This window comes from Carassius gibelio, chromosome A15, assembly GCF_023724105.1.
Source record: "Carassius gibelio isolate Cgi1373 ecotype wild population from Czech Republic chromosome A15, carGib1.2-hapl.c, whole genome shotgun sequence".
NCBI classification, from domain to species: domain Eukaryota; kingdom Metazoa; phylum Chordata; class Actinopteri; order Cypriniformes; family Cyprinidae; genus Carassius; species Carassius gibelio.
This window is the reverse complement of record NC_068385.1, coordinates 9,369,010-9,392,577: the sequence shown is the minus strand read 5'-3', so window position 1 is coordinate 9,392,577 and position 23,568 is coordinate 9,369,010. Positions and strand designations below refer to the sequence as shown.

Below are 23,568 nucleotides of genomic sequence, written 5' to 3'. Positions count from 1 at the left end.
CAGGAAGTGAGGTAAATGCGAACAAAAAAGTGTTGTTCTGTGTGTGTGTGTGTCTGTGTGTGTGTGTTTTAAGCCCATTCACACGGAATGATTAATAAGCTCAGGTTCGATTGTGTTAATTGTGCACACGTCTCACACACACACACACACACACACACACACACTTGAGCCATGTGTCCCAGCATAAGCCTTCATGCATGAGCGCACAACACATTCTGTTTGTGCTTGGGTATATTGTGCGTGTGTCTGTGTGTGTGTGAGAGCTGGTGCTGATGGGGTCAGGGGTCAGGTGGTGGTACAGTGGTAATAGAGGGACGCGTGTGTGTGTGTTTGTGTCCAGATGGCATCGGCTAATGGAGAGAACGGCAGTAATGCAGCAAGTGGAACAGTAGCACTAATCCACCTCCATGCTGCACGTGCCACACACACACACACACACACACTGAGGTTTATCTGCTGTGTTTCAGGACTTTATAACACAACTTCACATTTCTGTAGCCACCTGAACCTCTGTTTCGGCTCCGGGCCTCTTGTGACTCTCCTAATATCACAAACAGACCATTGATTTACAATTACTCTTTAATGTCTTTTTATTACATAATTTCATTATTTTTGGTATTGATAGACAGTGCAAATGTTTTTTACGCATTATATAATTCATAAATGCTATTTTCTATAATATATCTCTGTTAAAGTGTAATGTATTTCTGTGATGCTGCGCTGTATTTTCAGCATCATTCCTCCAGTCTTCAGTGTCACATGATCTTCAGAAATCAGAATAATATGATGATTTACTGCTCAAGAAACATTTCTGATTATTATCAGTGTTGAACACAGTTGTGCTGCTCAATATTTCTGTGGAAACTGTGATGCACAGATGAACAGAAAGTTCAAAAGAACAGAATTTATTTTGAAATGGGAAAAATGTAATGTTTCTAGAGCATTACAGTAAAACAGGTGTCTGTTGTAGCTGCAGTTACTGTACAGTAGCTCTAATCTCAAAGGGTTTTGGAGACATTCTCTCATTTTCTACAGTTGTCTTTGAATGTTATGATGCTCAAACTGGTCCGAATGTTTGTTTCATGGTCACACAAGGTGCTGGACTGATTTGAACTCCTGACCACACACACACACACACACACACACACACACACACACACAGCCTCACAATGGTTCTCTGATTCTTAATTGGTGCTGTAATCCTGAGGAATGTCTCTAATTAGCAAATACTGCAGTTCAGATTCTTACCAGCCTGTTCCTGGACAACACACACACACACACACACACACACACACATATATATATATGTTATTGCCTAAATGATCACATATCATAAACGTCTAGACTTCTATTGTTTTTATATGAGATCATATTAACTACAAACACAAAACTAAAATGAAATGAACTCTAGAGTTCCACAATGATGTACAATGATACACACACACACACACACACGCACACACACATACACACACACACACACACACACACACACAAACACACAAACAGATAGAAAGACAGACAGATAGGTGAATGGTCAGGTACGTCTGTAGTGTGTGAGGGGTCATGTGTGTGTGTGTGTGTGTGTGTGTGTGTGTGTGTGTGTGTGTGTGTGTGTGTGCTGACACACTGCTGATGGTAAATCCAGATTAGAGAGGCTAAAACAGGCTGCAGGACTGATGCATGAACGCTAATACACGGACCCGCTGTCACCCTCAATAACTCACTCACTCACTCACTCACTCACACACACACACACACACACACACACACACACAAACACACACACACACACACACACACACAAGCTGAACCAGCACAGCCTGGTACAGAGAGACACAGATGAGATGTTGTGGAGACTTTAATGAAGTGTTTCTAAATCGCTACAGAATCTGATATTATCTATCAAACAACATAATAAAAACAAGAACTGATTAGATTTATCAGTATCTGTTCAGTCACTTAAATTTGTGTGAATGTGATGAAACAGATCAAGTGTCTGTATCTGCCCGATCTTTTCTCTTATACCACTTTCCTTCATTAAGTCTGAACTCATGATATATTTGAATCCACTGGTGTTTGGGTGATTTTTAGTGAATGTATGAAGTCAGTTCTGCTCCAGTTCAGAGAATCACGTTAACTAGCAACACTAAACAAAACTTCTGTCTGTTAAATGTTATGCACTGTAAAACTACTGTAAACCAAGATTACTGAATTTACATTTTACAAGAAGATGCTATTTCTGTCTTTCTACTTTGAAATGGGTTTGAATTTAATGCTTTGCTTGTCGTTTCTTTCTGAAATTTACTTGCAATTTCTGAATGAATTAAAAAAAATGTTTCTACACCAGTTTTTAGTGTTATTATAAAGTGTTTTTACTCACAATTAGTGACACATGATTTGGTATGTAAGTGTGCCTGAAGTAAAGAGATATTTCTGAAGCTGTTATATGTCTTCTTTAGACCATCATGGCATGTTTGATGTGCTGTTCCTTTGTGTTTCAGGGTTCCTCACACTGGATTCTAGACGTTTCTTCTTCAATGCTCCCAGGCGCTTCTAGTATTTGATTCAAGGATATTTTTAGGGTATTTCTCCAATTATACATCACATACACATCTCATAAAACAGTACAACTCTCCCCTTCAAGGCAAGACACTCCAGTTAAACAGGGTAAAAAATTTAATAATACACATCATCATTCTTCCCCAGTTGATTTATGATATTAAGAACTGCACATATTTTATTATTACAAGTTTTCTGAGATTTTATGTGTACAAACAAGACTATATAGTTTTCAAGTACTTATGCATACATTTTCTTAAATATGAATATGAACACCGGATAAGGGCAGGTGAAAAAATATTGCTTGATTTTCTATACATATTACAGTTTATATATATTATATGTATATATATATTTTTTTTCTTTTCACAAAAGCTATTTTTTATTTATCTTTTTATCACTCCTTAAATCAGTAAATACTGTCAACAGAAAGAAAACAAGTACCATGTTCACAATGTTTTTTGGAATAAAAGGTTCTGTAAATCAGTGTGAATGATATATGAACAAATCCTTCAGTAAAAACCTTCAGAATATAGATTAGAATATAATCCTAAATTTTGGTGCATGTAAGTGCTGCTAAAGTGGAGAAATAAACTCACATCGTTTAAAAATTAGCATTTTCAGCATGTTTTTATGAATAAAATGTTGTATAAATGAGTTTGAAAGATATATGAACAAACCCTTCAGTAAAAACCTCCATAATATAGATATGAATATAATCCTAAATTTTGGTGCATGTAAGCGCTGCTGAAGTGGAGAAACAAACCCAAAGTCTTTAAAAATTAGCATTTTCGGCATGTTTTTAGGAATAAAATGTTGTATAAATCAGTGTGAATGATATATGAACAAACCCTTCAGTAAAAACCTTCAGTATATAGATATGAATGAATCTCTAAGTTTTGGTTTGTGTAAGTGTTGCTGAAGTGGAGATATATATCTGTGTAAAGATATATATTGTAAATGAAATTTTAGACATGCAAACAGATGAAGTTAAGACATTTTTTTTAATTAAGTTAAAAATTTAATATGAAAGTTTATATTTGATGTGTTTACTGATTATATATTGATCAGTAAATGTATTTTATATGTAGACCTGGCTCTCTGTCTCTGTGCATCGAATCAGAACACAACTGAACCTGGAGCTCAAGTAGAGACGTGATGGTTTATAATAGACACATCACTGTCAGAATAAATCTGAGACTTTATCTGTCCACTGTAACCCGCTTTACGCTTCTCTGAACTCCAAACAACCTGTGACTTAAATGAACTGAGAAATCCACTGGATCTAAACATGGAGCAGAATTTGTGCATCTCAGTGGGGTTCTGCTTGATTCTCAGCCGAGAATGACGTCTAATGTACAATTCAGTTATGCAATTTGAGTTGAGACAGCAAGTCTGCGACATTAATAGTTTTTGCTTGTTTTTCAAATTCGCTGATATGTATTTGTTAATTATTAAAAAAATCAAAACTTCTTTCATGGCTACTGATTTTTTTCCTCTTGGTATCTCTGTGGGAGTTTTAATGTTATTTATTTATTTATTTTGTTTGTTTTGTTTTTGTTTTTACATCGTTTTTAAGAATAAAATGTTGTATAAGTCACATTTATAAGTGTGAATGACATATGAACAAACTCCTCAGTAAAAACCTTCAGAATATAAATAGGAATAAAACTCTACGTTTTGGTGTAAGTGCTGCTGAAGTGGAGAAACAAACTCTTAAAGACAAATATTGCAAATTAAATCTACAGATGCAAATATATAAAGTGCAATAAAACAAATACTTAAATGTTTTTTGGTATTTTGTCTCTACACTAGTCTCAAACAGGACTTCATCCAAAACCAAAAAAAAAAACAATCAATAAAAAAAAAAAGAAAAGAAAAAAAGGAAGCAGAAGAAAATGTTAGAAATTATTACAAAGAAACAGCAAGTCACACATTGAATTAAACATGAAATACTGAAAGACTGCAATAGTATTTTCTTGCAAGAAATAATAATAAACACTATGCAAACAGTGTGTTCGTATCCTGCACTGCCTCCTGCTGGTCATCTCTGTTCTGCTCTTTCTGATCTTCACAATCAGATGCAGCTGCACATCTTTAATATCTGATCAAACTGTTGCTGTTAGAGGATTCCCACAGATATCACAGAGGTGGACACAAGGTTACTGGCTGAGTCCAGAAGCTCCAGTGAAGCAGCTGAAGCTTGGTTCCCTCCTGCAGCAGACGAGAGAGTTTCAGGAGTTCAAAGATCTTCATCTTCATGAGCGTCAGGAGTTTCTGTGTTCTGCTGCATTATTGTACAGGAAGTACAGTCAGGCTGCACAGACGACACACACTGATGCACTGCAGCCCTGAGCGTGCTCCACACACACACACACACCTGTCTGTCTCCTCTGTTTCATTCTTTTTTCTCTCTCTATGTTGTTGGATTCTCAACCAACACACAACAGTCTAAACTGAGATACTTTCACACTTGGGTTTAATGTTCTCAGACTCTATCTCTCTCTCTCTCTTTCTCTCTCACACACACACCCTAAACAGGAAATAAAGCGAGATGTAAATGAGGTATGTTAGAGGAAGAGGTTGTGCATTCTAGAGTGTGACGGAGTGTGTGTCAGTTTTCCTGCAGCAGTGAACACACACACACATGCACACAAACACACACACATGATCTGTGCGCCGCTGTGTGTGTTTATCTAATGATGGACGTCCTGGAGATCTCCACACGAAACCCTCAGGATGACTTTGAGATTCTGCTGCGGGTCGGTGGAGGAACGTATGGAGAAGTTTATAAGGTACCTTTCTCAGACTGATTCACAGCTTTTAAAGACAGGGGTTTGTGTGTGTGTGTGTTTCAGGTCTTTGCTGATGTGTTTGTTGGTGTTTAGAGCAAAAGTTATGCATCTCAGTTCAACTGCTGTATTTAAATAGTTTTGTGCTGTTTCTGGTAATTCCACTCTTTCGTGTGATATGAACCACAAATGGAACAGAAACACTCAACCTGTTAATCATACACATTTCGTTTGTTTCCTGTCTGCCTGTCTTTCATTTTGAAGGCTGTACTGATCCTCTGCCTATAAATGTATGCATCTTTTTTCACACTGACTCAGAGGTGTGTGTGTGTGTGTGTGTGTGTGTGTGTGTGTGTGTGTGTGCCTGCTTAACCATATTGTGGGAACAAATATGTACCCAGAAGTGAGCAAAACCAGACAAAACTTTTTGAAACCCTCCTTTCGGGGACGTTAAACCAGTATATAAAAGAACCGAAGTCCCCATTTAGAGAGTTATTTAAATTGATGTGTTCGTAGACTACAAAAAAATGATTTGATTGTTTAGTATTCATGTCTTATTTCCAAGTACAAATATATACAAATTCTAAAATCATGATACATTTACTTCGAGAAACAAAAGTTTTTGCTTAAAACAAGAACAAGAAAATGGCCTAACTTGAGTGAGTGAAACTTTTTTGTACTTAAGTACAATTGTATTTAATTTTAAAGAAAACAAGACTTAAATGTTGTCAATCTGTATCTTGGGTAAATGCATTTTGATATTTAGATATTTGAACTATAGAAAACAAGACAATAATACAGAAAAGGGACATCATTTTTGCATACATATATATATATATACATTAGGGAAAAATGTCTAAACTTTTTTTCAAATGCATGTTTCTTTCATTGCATTTGTCACATTAATACATCTACAAAAATACAGACATTTTCTGTGAAGGTTGGGCTGTAGCATTTATCACTTGATAAAAACAGTTTTTAGAGAGGTGTGTAAATGTGTGTGTTTCTAGCTAAACATATTCTGGGGACAAATTTGTTCTCCGAAGTAAGTTAAATCTGACAAAACATCCAAAAAACTCCTTTTTTAGGATGTCCTCATTTGTAAAATGAGTCTAAAATAAAGTAACTGAAGTGTTTTTGTAAGAGGTTAGTGTGTGGGCAATAGTTATAGTATTTATAACTATGTATAAAAAAAATCTGACACAGTTTTTCAAAAGCTTATGCTGTGTTCCCATCAAGACAGATAAGTGTGTGTGTTCACGGGTCAAAGCGGCACATCCGGTGTAATGTCTCGGGCCTGTGAGCTCACATCGAGACTGAACGGTTCAGATCTGAGGTCGCTGACGAATCATTAGAGAGCTGCGGTGTCTCACTGATCCAGCTCAGAGTCCTTCTCAGAATCAGAGGTGACGGAGCTCACTCTCCATCAGGTTCAGGCTGATTTACTGTAAAGCTCGGAGTGTGTAGAGGAGTGTGTGGTTGTGAATGCAGCGTACTGCTGCTTCCTCTTTCCTCTCAACACTTGTGTGTGTCAATGTTTCACCTGTAGAGCTGATAAAACACTTCAGTGTGAGAACACATGGACCGAGATGAAGACCAACTCTACCTGCAGCGTCTGTGGCGTTGTAGAGACTGAACATGAGTGTGTCTCATGCTTCACCTTCATGTGTTTGGCAGTGGAGAGTCTGCAGTATGCAAATGAGGCTTGTCTTCCTCTCAGAGCCGCAGACATGCGCATCAGCATCAGTCTCTCTGACTGACCAACTAAAGCACAATACAAGATGACTACCTCAAAAACCCTCTCCAGCACAAAGAAGACGTATAGCAGAATGTTCACGCTGATCTTTTACATACAGGCCGAGTTAACTTTTATACCCAAAATACACATCGTAAACAGTTAAGTTAAATTAAATATATTTATGAAATTAATTTTTTTTAATTATTTAGATTCAACTTTCATATACCAAAATATATTTTAAAATGTATTTCAGGGAAAAGGCTACAGGAGATCAAAAACATATTTATTATTAGGTGTTTAATAAAATTTTATAAACGTGTTCACACATATTATAGACAACAAATACAGAGTTTTTTTTATTAACTGAGACATGTGAATATAGTTTCCTATGGAGGCAGAATAATTGTTGAAATGCTATTTAAAGAAAAAAAAAAAAAAATATATATATATATATATATATATATTTTTTTTTTTTTGAATGCACAAAAAATGGCAAAAAAAACCCACATTGGTAGAAAATATATTTACATAAAATATAAAATATATTTGAGCCAAAATATTTTTGTATATTTTGAAATCCATTTTTAAAATCTTTTTGATTGTATTTTTGGCCTGTGCTAGATGGATTATTAAAGTCTGATATGCCTCACACTCACGTCTGATGATGTTATATGAGCTTTCACACGCTTCAACACGATGTTTGAGATTACTAAAGGTGAACCTGGTAAAACAGTTCTGGAGGGGAAAAAATTGACTTAAAATAGTAGTTCGCTGACAACTGAAATGTGACAGAATAATTCCTAAAATAGAGTGCAGTAGTGATATGAACGACTGCTCTGATGATTCTGTGACACTACTGGAGCTGAAGCACAACTTACTCACTTTCACTGTGTGTAAAGCAACATGTTCAAGTACATTAGATTCAGCCTGATCTATTGATCCTACACGTGACTTATTCATTCTTAATGTGTTCTGTTAAACAGCATTTTAACTACTATCATTTACTCATCAGATAACAACGCTCCTATTGTGTCTAGTTCATCTTTAAAACATCTGTCTCCTCTAAAGTGTGTACATTGAATGCTTGACATATTTTACATTCTATACCTAACAACGTTTAATCTCAAGCTGGTCAAGAATGTGAGTCTGTGAATGTGTTTTCAAAAGCGTCACTCTTTACATCAGGATTGATGAAATCTGCAGATTTGTTAGTGACCCACAGAAGTTTAACGGCGTTCACATGGCTTCAGAGAACCGGACGAGCTCGTTCTACAGCAGAAACCTCCACATTCATCTGTTATCTTTCAGTCTGAACACACACGCATGCGATAAAGTGTGAGATCAGTGTTTCTGTGAGGACAGGAAGGGGCGGAGCTCTTCCACAGCCCCGCCCCCGTACAGGCTTCTGACCCGCCCACACTGGGACACACACTATATGAATACACACTCTAAAGGTCATTTGTTGACACACACACACACACAATATAAAGACAGCTGTGTGTCAGGAGTGTGTTCTTGTGCCAGGTGTTGTTCTCAGAGGAGAAATGCAGAAGTGAGAGCTGATGATAGTTATCTGTGAACGGTTTATCAGCAGCAGAATCTGAACAGACTCCTGCATTTGTCCTGCGCACCTCAGTCTGTCTGTCTGCAGTCGAACAGCACAAATACATCTTCAAACCACATCCAGAAACACTCTCAGACCTCAGAGAAGACGAGAGCGTGTTCAGAGCGACGTCTGATGCTTGGAAGGAATCACATGTGAAGCAGCTTCACTGAATGATGAAGGATTCGTGTGTGTGTGTGTGTGTGTGTGTGTGTGTGTCAGGAGCGCATCTCTGATCATCTTTCCACTCTTCGAGTCAGGCGTGTGTTTACAAGCGTTCACTACGCTCCTCTGCTCGTGTTTGGTGTGAAAATGCAGAAGCTGTGGACTGTGGAGTTTATTTTGGTGACGAGGACAAGACGTTTTAGTGTTTCTCACACCTTTTGTTCCTGGAAATTTTGTGTATATTTTTTGTATTAGATTAGATTAGATCAACTTTATTGTCACTGCACATGTAAGGTACAAGGCAACGAGAAGTGCAATATACAAGGTCTACAATATGTACAATAACTATACAGAGAAGTATTATGGATACGTATATGATTTAGGGTGCATTTCATGTCCCTTGAAGAGAATTATATATATATATTTTCTAACAATTTTCTTCAGAAATATCATGTTTTATGAAATAAGATCATATATAGTACTATCTCACAGATATATTTTGTGCACTCTTTGACAGTTTTTGTGTAATTTGAGGTTAACCTCATCAAGAAAGCTGAAATCATGAGTCAGTGTGAACTGTCAGTGTGTCCAGTTTGACTGAGAGGATTGTATGATTGTGTGATTCAGTAAAGCATGGTGAGGACGTCTGTGTGTGTTTTCAGGCTCGCAGTAAACAGAACGGAGAGTTGGCAGCCATTAAAATCATCAAGATGGAGCCGGGTAAGGTCTGAGCCTGACATACTGAGCTGTGTGTAGATGGAGCGCTGCTCACCGTCCGTCTGTCTTTCAGAGGATGATTTCTCTGTCATCCAGCAAGAGATCGTGATGGTGAAGAGCTGCACACACAGAAACATCGTGGCCTATCACGGCAGCTACATCAGGTCAGAGAGCACCAGTACACAAACAATCAGTCAGCCAAACTATAATGCACCTGCAGTAACCTCATCATATCTGATGCATGCTGGGAAATCACAAACCCAAATCGTTCTTTGACTGAAACACTGAGGGGGATCTGCTGCTCATGTAGTTCACGGTCTTCAGATTACTCTTCAGTTCGGTCTCATAAACTGGAAAATCATCAGAATCAAACTCAGATGAGTCTCATATCTAGAAAAACACTGACTCCTGAGAAACTCACAGAGAGCAGATGAATGCATGTGAATACGAGTGTGTGTGTGTGTGTGCTGCAGGATGAATAAGCTGTGGATCTGTATGGAGTACTGCGGTGGAGGATCTCTACAGGACATTTACCACGGTAAACACAGCCTGTCGTCTCTCACACTGATGAGTTATTCATGAGCGTCGTGTGTCACATCAGTTTATTATAATCAATCTTCTCTTATTTACATGAATTCAATCAGCATCCAAACAATCTGTGTATTATTCTATTCTAATATTTATTTTGATCTCTTTAGATTTTTCTCATTCTACTGTGTATATTTTTATGTATCTTAATCTAACTTTTATTAGTTTTAATATTTTTTTTAAATTACATTTTTACACTGTTTCTTTTAAAACTCAGAAGCCTTTCTGTCTACGCTTGTATTTATCTGCTATTTGGAATCATAATCAATAATTCAATAACACACATGATTCTAGCTCAACACACTGTCTGATATTGTGTGTGTGTGTGTGCGTGTGTGTTTGAGTGCGCGTGTGTTTGTTTGAGTGCGAGTGTGTGTGTTTGAGTGTGTGTGTTTGAGTGCGTGTGTGTGTATGTGTTCGAGTGTGTGTGTGTGTTCGAGTGTGTGTGTGTGTGTCTTCCAGTGTGTTTGAGTGCGTGTGTGTGTGTGTGTTCGAGTGTGTGTGTGTGTCTGTGTGTCTTCCAGTGTGTGTTTGAGTGCGTGTGTGGGTGTGTGTGTGTGTTCGAGTGTGTGTGTGTGTTCGAGTGCGTGTGTGTGTGTGTATGTGTGTGTTCTAGTGCATGTGTGTGTGTGTGTGTGTGTGTTCGAGTGCGTGTGTGTGTGTGTTCGAGTGCGTGTGTGTGTGTTCGAGTGCGTGTGTGTGTGTGTGTGTTCTAGTGCATGTGTGTGTTCGTGTGTGTGTGTGTTCGTGTGTGTGTGTGTGTGTGTGTGTGTGTTTTAAGGCTGTGGTTTTAGAGTTTCTTCTTCACTAACAGTGTTGGAGAAACTGACTCCGGTTGTGTTACATTGCTTTTGTGTTACTTTGTGTCCCCTTGACTGGTCTTGTTTATTTGCTTCTTAATCACAAGAAACACTAAAGTTATATTTTTGCCAAATGTAAAGTCACCAAAAGTAAATGAATGCTCTTCAGGCTGAAGGACAGGAGCTGTCAGTCAAAACACGAGAACACAGAGACACAAACTGACTCTGATGTTTGATTGTAAACTTTAAGAGTAAAGCATCACTTGACTAGTTCCTTGAGGAAAGTAATCTGATTACGTTCCCGATCCCTGTTGACTGAAACACATGAGGAGAGCTTGACCTGTCTGATCATCATCATCTGTGTCTGTGTGTTAGTGACCGGTCCTCTGTCCGAGCAGCAGATCGCTTACGTCTGTCGAGAGATGCTGCAGGTGACACACTCTTCATGTTCACATACACACAGTTACAACACAACACACTTGTTTTAAGAGACGTGTCTCTCTCTGTCAGGGTCTCGATTATCTTCACGGACAGAAGAAGATCCACCGGGACATCAAGGTAAAGTCTCTTCACACACTTCAGTCGTCTCCGTCAGCGCTGTTTCAGTCGCTCACTCAGAGTTTGTGTTTTCCAGGGTGCAAATATTCTTCTGAATGATCACGGAGAAGTGAAACTGGGTTCGTAGAGAGACTGAAAACCATCTGTGTGTGTGTGTGTGTGTGTGTGTGTGGCTGACACTCCTCCGTCTCTTTCTCTCTGTTTCCAGCCGACTTTGGCATCTCAGCACAAATCACAGCCACGTTTGCCCGTCGAATGTCGTTCATTGGGACGCCGTACTGGTGAGATCAACCTCCTGATCAGTTTCTGGATCATTTTAGAGACTTCTGACTGTAGCTGACACGATATTCTCAGAACGTTCTTCTTACGTTCCCGTTATGTTATGAAAATGTTATTTCTGATTAATAACTCTAAATGTTCTCTGTTCTCTTGTCGTTTTGCAAACATTGTCATAACATTATTAACATTATTATTATTATATTGAGTTCAAGAAAGCTAAAAAATTGTATGCAATGTAAGGCACTTTGGATGAAAGAATCTGCCGAATGCATACATACAATTCAGTTTGCTGTCATATTTGGCTTCGTGATGGACTGATGCTGACCTGTGAACACCGATCTGGTGGCTGTGGTCATCGTGAGCATGTGTTTGTCCTCAGGATGGCTCCAGAGGTGGCCGCGGTCGAGATTAAGGGTGGATATAATGAGCTGTGTGACATCTGGTCAGTGGGAATCACAGCGATTGAGCTCGCAGAACTACAGCCGCCTCTCTTCGATGTCCATCCTCTCAGGTACACACCACTGAACTCAATCAACCTCAAACTGATTTAATGAATAGTTCGTGCAAACATGAGAATGATCTGAAAATGTGTTCACTCTCAGTTCATCTGAGATCAGGATGAGTTTGTTTCTTCATCAGGTTTGTAGAAATGTAGCACTGCATCAGTGTCTCATCAATGGATGCTCTGCAGTGAATGGGTGCCGTCAGTATGAGAGTCTGATAAAAACATCACAATAATCCACAGTCCATCAGTGAACATCTGGAGAAGACAAAACCTGAAACACATCCAGCATTAAGATGATTTTAACTCAAATACATAGAGTCTATAATCCATAATAACACTTCCTCCAGTGAAGACGTGTTCTGCTGTTGTTTAGATCTGTTTAAACGCTGCTTGATCTGTGCAGATTTCTCTCCTGATTCAGACCAGAACACTTTTTCACTGGAGGAAGTGTTATTCTGGATTATAGACTCTATGTGTTTGAGTTAAAATCATCTTAATGCTGGATGTGTTTCAGGTTTTGTCTTCTCCAGATGTTCACTGATGGACTGGAGTGCTGTGGATTATTGTGATGTTTTTATCAGACTCTCATTCTGACGGCACCCATTCACTGCAGAGCATCCATTGATGAGACACTGATGCAGTGCTACATTTCTACAAACCTGATGAAGAAACAAGCTCATCCTGATCTCTGATAAACTGAGAGTGAACACATTTTAATTTATGTCTGAACTATTCGAAGCTGCTTTGAAACAATCTGTACTGTATAAAGCCTCATGTAAATCTTGTAATATAAGACTTGTCTGAAGTGAAACCTCACACTCTTCATGCCTCTGTTTGTTCTCTGGTTTCTCAGAGTTTTGTTCCTCATGTCCAAGAGCGGTTATCAGCCTCCCAAACTCAAGGACAAATCCAAATGGTGAGAGACTGAGGTGTTCTTTAGTAAAGCATCAGAGTCTGAACACAAACTGATCACTGACTGTCGATCTTACTCCAGGTCCAGCACATTCTACAACTTTGTGAAGTCCATGCTGGTCAGAAACCCAAAGAAGAGACCCAGCGCTAATAAGATGCTAACGGTACGTTTCCCAGCCGTGTGTGTTGTGTTAATAAGTATGTGTGTGTATGTGTTTAGCTGTGTTTAACATGTGTCTCGTCTTGTTTCAGCATTCGTTCGTGACACAGCCGTCTCTGAGACAAGAGTTAACCCTCGAACTACTGGACAAACTCAGACACCCTGAGAAACTCAAAGAATGTTTACACACGGATGACGACGATTTGGAGGTAAGTACGCAAACACACACTTGAGAGACCAATTAATCTCAATCTCTCACTAAGTTCTCATAGACCCCAGTGTCTCCTCTAGAGTTTCAATACAGATCTCAGCAATCGTGCTTTTGTTTATATAAGGAAGCAGTTAAAAGGCAGAGATATCAATTTGAACTTATAAAGAGAGTTCCTTGTATAGTTCCTGAATGAATCAGTGTTTTGAAAAGACTCTGTTTAATAACCAATTCAATGACTCACTCATAAAGACAGTCCATTGTTTAGTTCCTGAATGAATCAGTGATATGAATGACTCTGCTGAATGAATGATTCAATGACTCACTCATAACCGATTCAATGACTCACTCATAACCGATTCAGTGACTCACTCATAACCGATTCAATGACTCACTCATAACCGATTCAATGACTCACTCATAACCGATTCAGTGACTCACTCATAACCGATTCAATGACTCACTCATAAAGTCACCTCTCATCTCTCTCTCTCTCTCTCTCTCTCTCTCTCTCTTCTCTCTCTCTCTTTCTCAGGTGACTGTCCCAAATTCACTCAGAAGAATTCACTCAATCAACAGACACAACCGGGCCGAGAGAACGAACTCAGACATCAGCTGTAAGACTCTCTCTCATGTGTGTGTGTGTGTGTGTGTGTTAATGACAGATACTCACTCATTATTTCATTATTTGAAACCTGATGTCTGTGTTTCAGTGGAACAGATCTACACACAGAGACCCGTCGCTGGTAAACGAGAGTCCCCAGAAGGAACGGTTAGTGTTTGTGTGGTTAACTTCTGAGAGTAAACTGAGCTAGGTCACTTGACATGTGTTGTTGTTGATGTGATTGGTGTAGTTACGGACGTCAGGAGGGCAGTGGACGAGTCCTCCCATCACATCCAGACGGAGGTAAGAGCCGACATCACGTTTATTCACTCGTCTGTGCATCATACAGCCGTTTCTCATCATAAACTCTTACAGGGACGAGAGCGTGGACACGGATGACGATTATGACGACGTGGAAATGTAAGCTCTTCTGCTCTTCTGATTTACATTTATGCTTTTGCATCTGATCAGTTCTTGCTCTCCATGGGAATCGAACCCATGACCTAGTGTCTGAGCTACAGGAAAGATATTAATAAAGACAGAAGGCTCGTTTAAAAGAAGACTAACCAAACTTGTGGTATGATGTCATTGATCGATGATATCTGTGGTTAATCGTTCCTCTTGCTCTCTCCCACAGACCAGCGAGGTACAGTACATCTTCAGTAGTCTTCAGTACAGGTGAAAGTCTTGATGAATGATGAAGATCTGATGGAGTGTGTGCTTTTCTCTCTTTAGTAGCACACTGAAGTTCAATGACGACATTCCTCCTCCTCTTCCTCCCAAAGTGAGTCGCTCCGCTGCATCTGTACACAGATTAAACCTGAAGATCAATAAAACATGTCCAGAGGGAAATATTACTGCAATGTGACAATAGTTTTTTACTATATTTTCACATAAAAACCTGTTGATTCTTGTTCATGCTTCTGATGTGGTTTGAGTTTTTCTGGCGAGTGAGAACATAGTAAACCTGAAATATATATAAACCTAGGTCCTCGTGATGAAAATAAATTCATAAAAAGGCTGAAACGATTGACTAATAGCTGCAGATCAATGTAAATCATTATCACACACACACACCCACTCTCACACACACACTGCTGCCACCCCAGTTGGCAGTAACGAATTAAAGGTTATGGCCAATTTGAAAATTTAAGAGCGCAAATCTTTCATGATTCTTGATCCCGCTCCGAACTCCCGAACTGACTCAAATGATTCGCGATCTCCATAACTGACTCGATTCACGAACCCGCTCCGAACTCCCAAACTGACTCAAATGATTCGCGATCTCCATAACTGACTCGATTCACGAACCCGCTCCGAACTCCCAAACTGACTCAAATGATTCGCGATCTCCATAACTGACTCGATTCACGAACCCGCTCCGAACTCCCAAACTGACTCAAATGATTCGCGATCTCCATAACTGACTCGATTCACGAACCCGCTCCGAACTCCCAAACTGACTCAAATGATTCGCGATCTCCATAACTGACTCGATTCACGAACCCGCTCCGAACTCCCGAACTGATTCAAATGGTTTGCGATCCCCAAACTGACTCAAATGATTCGCGAACCCGATTTGAACTCCCGAACTGACTCAAATGGTTCGCGATCCCGCTCTGAACTCCCGAACTGATTCAAATGATTCGCAATACCCAAATTGACTCAAATGATTCGCGAACCCGCTTTGAACTCCCGAACTGACTCAAATGATTCGCGATCCCGCTCCGAACTCCCAAACTGACTCAAATGATTCGCGATCCCCAAACTGATTCAAATGATTCGCCATCCCCAAACTCTAATAATTTACAAAGTGTTAATATACTGTAATATTTTTGTTGTTGTTGTTGCTATAAAAACAGACTTAAGCCATCAATTTAGCTATAGATGACACAGGCTTTATAATTTCTTCAACAAAAACGTGCATATCACAACCCTTACAAAAATAAACCATGGTTTTATCATAGTAAAACTGCTTAGTTTCCTTTTGCATGATTTCTGAGTGTTGGAGACTATAAAATAAATTAGAGTCATAATAAAGTTATAGCCACAGGTAAATGTCGAGAGCTACAATTGTGATTTGTAAATAATAAAATTTATTCATTTCGTTTTTTATTTGATTAAAGTTATTTTTTCAACCCTATATTAGTTTTTTTTTTTTGAGGAAGGGGGGCACAACAATAAATCCTGCTTATGGGAATCCATTAAGGTGTTGTTATACACGTCTCTGGGAATGTGTGCTCTACTACACACACACACACACACACACACACACACACACACACACACACACACACACACACACACACACACACACACACACACACACACACACACGCGTGGTGTTTTCAGCTCTTCACTATATTGATGCATGATGTATGTTACACATGTGTACGTCAGCGCGCTATGAGAGGATTTCACCATTTTATTTGATAAAACTATTTGTACCTATAATGTTTATTTATGTATTATTATTGTCAGCTAATAAAAGCTATGCTTCAGGACCATATTCATATAACATCTAAGGCTAAATGTAGCTCTTGACTGGTTGAGTTAGATGATGATTAACACTAAACTGTAGAAAATCAGTTGAGTCTCCCCAGCTGGAAATGGCTGTTAAAATCTTGTGTTTCTTATAATAAATTGACATATTGATAACACTGAATCTTTTATAATGCTCTTAATGACATGTTGATGCATACTGTATGCATTAGTGAGTGTGTGGTGCTTATGGGGTATGGTCACTTATTCCTTATATGTTTGTAATGTTTGTTATAACTGTTTCAAATGCAAGACATTGATTGCATGAGATTAAGTTTGTAAATGATAGCTGTGTCCTTTTGTAGTGTGCACATATATTTATCATCAAACTGTGATAACTGTGACTAAATTCAGTATATATACGTCTGCCATATGTTGCCACCCCATCAGTATTTTTCTAGATCCGCCCCTGTGCAGGTGTATAATGTTTTCAATATAAAATGTGTGTGTGTGTGTGTTCAGCCGAAGCAGCGCAGTAGTTCAGAGGAGAGTATGGCAGCAGAAGATGATCACAGTAAAGCTCTGGGCATCAGCATCTCTACACCTTTATTCAGGACGTCCAGCGGGACACACACACGACCTCGACCCGTGCCCCGACCACGATCTGTGCGCAGCGTCAACTCAGGTTATCATCTCACACACACACACACACACACACACACACTGTTCTCTCCTGATCCACCTGTATAACAGCCCGTGTGTGTGTGTGTGTGTGTGTGTGTGTGTAGATCCGTCTGCGTTCTCCAGCTTCCGCACTGAACCTCCAGCAGATCTTCAGCCTCCTGAACTTCCACCGAAGAAGGACAGAAGACGCAGACAAGCTCCTCAGGTGCGTGCTGATGTCCTCATGTTCTGCTTCATCTCAGATCAGATCACCAGATCTTCAGGAGATTACAGCCAGAGCTTCTTCTTTTCATGAAAACACAAAGAAGATTCTGTGCAAAATGGGTTATCGATTGTTTTAATCTTCACACCTGTGTAAGAAGTGTGGGTTAATGCTCTGAGCTCTCACAGGAAGTCAGATGTGTTGTGTGAGGTTAGTTGTGTCTCTGCTGTCAGGTCACAGTGTTGTTTCTCTCTCGTTCAGGATCCGGTCGAGTGCGTCAGTCCAGTGGTCAAGAAACCGCCGGTACGTTCTGACCTCACTTACTTCACACTTTCTAGAAATAAGTTGCGTCTGATTATAAGTTGCACTGAAACAAAATTGCATTGTTGAGAAAAAATAAAATAAGAAATGTATATAAGTGGCATATAATTATTGGAATTAGAAATAATGTAAACTTTTAAGAAATAAAACAAAACTTTATAAACACTGTAAGTAAGTAATACTATTATTTAATATTAAGATTTTATATATTATTTGATTTATTTACATTTTTTAATTGTTTTGTATTTTTGTAATTTTATTAGCTTTTTTTATTAAGTTTGTATCTCAGTTTTATTTTTATTTTTTTTTAGCTTAAGTTAAATTTAATTTAATTAATGAAAAAAAAAATCAATTAAATTAAAAATGTGAATTATTGCCTAACTGAAACTAACTGAAATAAATTATAAAATATTTTTCATTATTTTCTTAAAAATTAATTATGGTGGCATTCTTTATTATAAAAGAAGATTTGTTTTAAACTCCAAGCCTAAGCACAAACTGTGTTAAAGTTAAATTTGAGAGGAGATGACAAGTGAAATATTATATTATATTATATTATTATATTATATTATATTATATTATATTATATTATATTATATTATATTATATTATATTATATTATATTATATTATATTATATTATATTATATTATATTATATTATATTATATTGTATTATATTATATTATATTATATTGCATGATGGTGACTTGTATCACGTGATGCTCCAGTAAGAAGCAGTGTTTGCTGACGTCTCTCTCTCTGACAGATTGTCTTCAGGAAGGTGTTTCACGGCTGTCCTCTGAAGCTCAGCTGCTCCATCTCATGGGAACATCCCTCCACTAAAGGTACAGTCTGACCTCTTCTGCCGGTCAGTTTTCAGAGTATACACTATCAGTAACATTCCTGCTGTTGGCTGTAGATCAGCACCTGATCTTCGGGGCGGATGAAGGGATCTTTACACTAAACCTCAACAGTTCTGAGACCACCATGGAGCTGGTGAGAGACCCTCACACCTTCAGATCATTCCTCAGCACTTTCACTCTCCTTTAATCTACTTCTGCTCTTTCCCAGCTGTTTCCGGGCAAGTGTGTGTGGCTGTACACCATCGGCGGCGTGTTAATGTCCGTCTCAGGTGAGGAGCACACCTGTGTGATGATGAAGATGATGATGGGAAGTGTGTGTGTGATGAAGGGCTGATGAGAGTTTTGTGAAACAGGGAAGTCGTCTCAGCTGCACTCACACTCGCTGAAGGAGCTGTACGAACAGACGCGCAGAGAGCATCGCATCGTTGCCCTGCCGACACACAGGCTGTTGCCACGGTAACCGCCTCCTTCTGTTACATTGTATGCATTTGAGTTATGAGCATGACACACACTTTCTGCAGCAACACGTTTACCGATGTGTGTTTGATTCTGACCACACCTGCAAGAAAACTGAGAAACCACACACACACACAGAATATACATCACTCTTAACGGAACTTTGTTGTGACTTAATGACCCAAATTAAGGCTAACCAAAAGAGAGCAAACAGACACACACACACACACACACACACACATACTTTCTCTGTCTCTCTCTCTCTCACTCTCACACACACACACACACACACACACACACATACTTTCTCTGTCTCTCTCTCTCTCTCTCACACACACACACACACACACACACACCGACACACACACTTTCTCTCTCTCTCTCTCACACACACACACACACACACACTCAGTCTAATCTCGCTCCTCTCATCGTCTCATAACAGGAAGTCCGCAGTCAGCACAAAGATTCCAGACACAAAGGGATGCAGGACGTGTTCAGTGGGTGAGGCCAGAAATCTTCATCACTTCTACTTTAAGCAGCTTCAGAAAGCTTCTGGTTATCAGAATGATTCACACTGGTTTAAGTATGTTCAGCAGCTCTGTAAACGAACGACTGTTGTGTGTGTGTGCAGCTCATAACGCTCAGAACGGCTGTGTGTTCCTGTGCTGTGCGCTGGAGTCCAGCGTGGTTCTGCTGCAGTGGTACGAGCCCATGCACAAGTTCATGCTGATCAAGGTGAGGAACACAGACAGTGTGACCTTTCACATCACTCGCCCACCGCACACACACACACACACACACACACACACACACGTCAGCACATATCTGTTCTGTTATAAATATGTTTCTCACTTCAGTCTCACTCTGTGTGTCGCAACGATCTTGCTTTCTGTCGACAGTAAACTAAAATGTTTGTGTAAAATCAACTTTTGTGACGTACATCACCATTTAAGGTTTTTGAAAGAAGTCTCATCTGCTCAACAAAGTGGCATTTATTTGATAAAAAAAAAAGAAAAGTACAGTGAAATATTATTCTAATGTAAATCATCTGTTTTCTGTGTGAATCTGTGTTAAAGTGTAATGTATTTCTGTGATGCTCCGCTGTATTTTCAGCATCATTCCTCCAGTCTTCAGTGTCACATGATCTTCAGAAATCAGAATAATATGATGATTTACTGCTCAACAAACATTTCTGATTATTATCAGTGTTGAACACAGTTGTGCTGCTCAATATTTCTGTGGAAACTGTGATGCATTTGATTTTTCAGGATTCACAGATGAACAGAAAGTTCAGAAGAACAGAAGTCTGTTACTGTCACCTTTGATCAGTTTAATGTGTCTTTAATGAATAAGATCATCAGTTTCATCATGAACTCTGTTCTGTCTCACAGCAATTTGACTTCCCTCTGCCGACCCCGCTGCGTCTGTTTGAGATGATGGTGGCTCCGGATCAGGAATATCCTCAGGTTTATATCCGGGTGAGCAGAGGATCCGGGCCGTCACACCCCGTCCAGCTGGACTACATCGACCTGAACTCCAACACGTCCTGGTTCGCTGATACTGGACTCGGTAATGGATACACACACACACACACACACACACACACACACACACACACACTCACACACACACACACACACACTCATGCAGCGCTGCAGAATGTCTCACGCATCTCTCTCTCTCTCTCTCTGTGTGTGTGTGTGTTTGTGTGTGTTTCTCAGAGAACCGCTGCGCTGACAGAGTTCAGCTGAATCAGCTGGACAGCGACACACTGCTAGTTTTGATGGACAGTGAGTATCATGTGACTGTGTCTGGAATATATACTGTGTGTGTGTGTGTGTGTGTGTGTGTGTGTGTGTATGATCTTTCAATCTTGGCTCATTATTATACAAAATGTGTTTAAAGGGGTCATACGATGTGATTTCAATTTCTCCTTTCTGTTTGGAGTGTTACAAGCTCTTGGTGAATAAAGAAGAAGATCTGTAATGTTGCAAAGACTAGAGTCTCAAATCCACCGAGATATTCTTTATGAGAGTTACGACTCACACAGATGTTCAGTCAAAGAAAGAAGGAAAACTGTGATGAATTTTTTTTTAAACCTTAAACAACATAAACACTTTTCATTACATCAAATACACAAAAAAAATATTATTTTCAGTATCATCATATGACCCCTTTAAAGAAATTGATATATGTATTTTTGTGCTCTTTGTTGCGGACTGAATGCAGATATAAACCCATTTCACACTTGTTTCAGAAGTATTGTCTGTGGTGTGAACATGACACAGAGTTATTGTAAACAACCCCCGAACATTCCATCAATGGCCACAGAAAGTTTCTTACAGAACGTCTGTCAGTGGAACGTTCCACACACACACACACACACACACACACACACATTGTCCCCCTTACACACAAACACTACAGAAGATGTCATGGCTGTGATGATGATGGTGTTTTTCTGTCGGTCATCAGACTCGGTTCATACGGTCGCTCTGGACGGATCGGCTAAAGGTCACAGACACCTGACGGACGTCAGCTTTAAGTTAGACATCGACGCCGTGGGTGAGTGTGTGTGTGTGTGTGTGTGTGTCTCGCATGTTTTTAACCAGCAAGAACTCCATCACAACCTACAAACTCTGTTCTCAGTGTATCACGACGAGACGCTGATCGCCGTCTGGAAACACGGCTGGCAGAGGAGAAGTCAGGGGTCATCAGAGATCCTGCAGGAGATCACTGACCACAAGAAGACATTCCGGCTGCTGGGGTCCGACAGGTACACACACACACTCACATACAGACTCACACACACACTCACACACACACTGTCACACAAACACACACACACAGACCCACATACACACACACACACACACACACGTACAAACACACACACTCACACTCACACACACACAAACACACACACACACTCACACACACACTGTCACACAAACACACACACACACACACACACACACGTACACACACACACGTACAAACACACACACACTCACACTCACACTCACACACACACAAACACACACACACACAGACTCACATACACACACACACACACACACACACACACGCGCACACACTCACACTCACACTCACACACACACACACACTGATCATCCAAAGACAGTTTTCTTAAATTTCCCAACAGTTATGTTTAGAGAAAGTAACACACTGTTTAAGAGTTGTTGGAGCAAGATCATGAATTAATTTCATTTAATTATGGTATGTTTGATTCCTTTCAACAGAATCGTTGTCATGGAAAAGCGAGCGTGTGATGACCAATCAGGACTCTGTAATCTGTACATCCTGGAGACGGTTGACTCCGCCCCTGTGTCCCTAACACGGCTAACCTCTGTTATTAATTAAACTCCTCCAGGTGTTGATAAAGAGGTCAGCACAGGTGTGAGAACACGGGACACGTCTGTCTGCAGTGTGTGTGTGTGTGATCTCTCAGTGATCAGTCCACCGGTGAACCATTACAAGTAGGATAACTTGTACAGTTTCTAACTAGTTTGCTGCACAGTAAGATTCAGAAACAGAAATCCAGAGCAGGTGAGAATGTGGACAGGAAGCCTGTGTTTCTAGATGTCTGAGTGTTTCAGGTCAAGTCACCTTTACTTGTAGAGCGCTTTATACAATGCTGAGACACAGCATGTTCTGACAGCGCAGTCCTTACAGTAAGTGTGTGTGTGTGTGAGAGAGTGACTGAGTGTGTGATGTGTGTGTGAGCAGCGCCACCGCCTGGTCAGATCTTCTGTCTGTCTGCTGTTCTTCTGACTGGACATTAAAGGTCTGCTGAATATCTCAGAGGAGAGGAGGATTTGCACGTCTGTTGTAGATTAATAAAGTTGTTCTGTGTGAAGTCACCCGGAGATATGAATGTAACTGAAACTGAAATAAAAGCTATTCAAGATGGTTATACAAATATGAGTCTCATTTTAAAAATGCTACACATTCATAATGTAAAAAATTATAGATAGATGGATGGATGGATGGATGGATAGATGGGAAATTATGAACTAACGTTCTTCTTGTAACAATAAAATGTTAGTTTAAAGTAATCTGGGTTTTTAAAAATAAATAAATAAACTTATTTATACATCAATCATGGAACTTTTTTCTGAAAAGTTTTTTTTTATGTTACTATTCACTACTTCAAACTCAAATGTAGCATTCTCATCATGTTTGCAAACATTACATTTTAACATTCAGTTTAAGACTTCTCTGACATACACAGAACCAAGAAACTCATTATCAATACATTACATAAATAGATAACACTGGAGGTTTTGAGAGTACTCAGAAATAATGTTTTCATAATTTAATGTTAACGTTTGCAAAATATTCT

The 23,568-nt window shown here is 39.4% G+C and overlaps 1 protein-coding gene and 1 long non-coding RNA gene across 2 annotated transcripts in view; both read left to right on the top strand.

The window, feature by feature from the left end:
• LOC128029124 (uncharacterized) overlaps positions 1–4,035 on the top strand; it is an 8,066-nt gene extending 4,031 nt beyond the window's left edge. The window contains exon 2 of the long non-coding RNA XR_008187301.1: positions 2,505–4,035. This is a non-coding gene — a long non-coding RNA (uncharacterized LOC128029124). The remainder of the gene's footprint in view (positions 1–2,504) is intronic.
• A 1,100-nt stretch (positions 4,036–5,135) lies between these two features.
• LOC128029123 (mitogen-activated protein kinase kinase kinase kinase 5) lies at positions 5,136–23,145 on the top strand. Its single transcript, XM_052616675.1, has 30 exons — positions 5,136–5,357; positions 9,523–9,580; positions 9,651–9,741; positions 10,051–10,115; positions 11,341–11,396; positions 11,476–11,523; positions 11,600–11,642; positions 11,732–11,804; positions 12,182–12,313; positions 13,161–13,223; positions 13,302–13,383; positions 13,472–13,588; positions 14,123–14,204; positions 14,301–14,374; positions 14,541–14,611; positions 14,906–14,975; positions 17,195–17,357; positions 17,461–17,561; positions 17,820–17,861; positions 18,647–18,725; positions 18,800–18,876; positions 18,952–19,012; positions 19,097–19,199; positions 19,645–19,703; positions 19,834–19,937; positions 20,594–20,771; positions 20,924–20,992; positions 21,678–21,767; positions 21,852–21,978; positions 22,466–23,145. Exons 1-30 carry the CDS (start codon positions 5,262–5,264, stop codon positions 22,584–22,586), a joined length of 2,595 nt encoding a protein of 864 aa, XP_052472635.1. The 5' UTR covers positions 5,136–5,261; the 3' UTR covers positions 22,587–23,145.
• Positions 23,146–23,568: the final 423 nt, after the last annotated feature.

Coding starts and splice junctions, on each gene's coding strand:
- LOC128029123 (XM_052616675.1), top strand. CDS start 5,262: ATGATGGACGTCCTGGAGATCTCCACACGAAACCCTCAGGATGACTTT. Junction 11,805..12,181: donor TTCATTGGGACGCCGTACTG/GTGAGATCAACC, acceptor GTTTGTCCTCAG/GATGGCTCCAGAGGTGGCCG. Junction 14,976..17,194: donor CTCCTCCTCTTCCTCCCAAA/GTGAGTCGCTCC, acceptor GTGTGTGTTCAG/CCGAAGCAGCGCAGTAGTTC.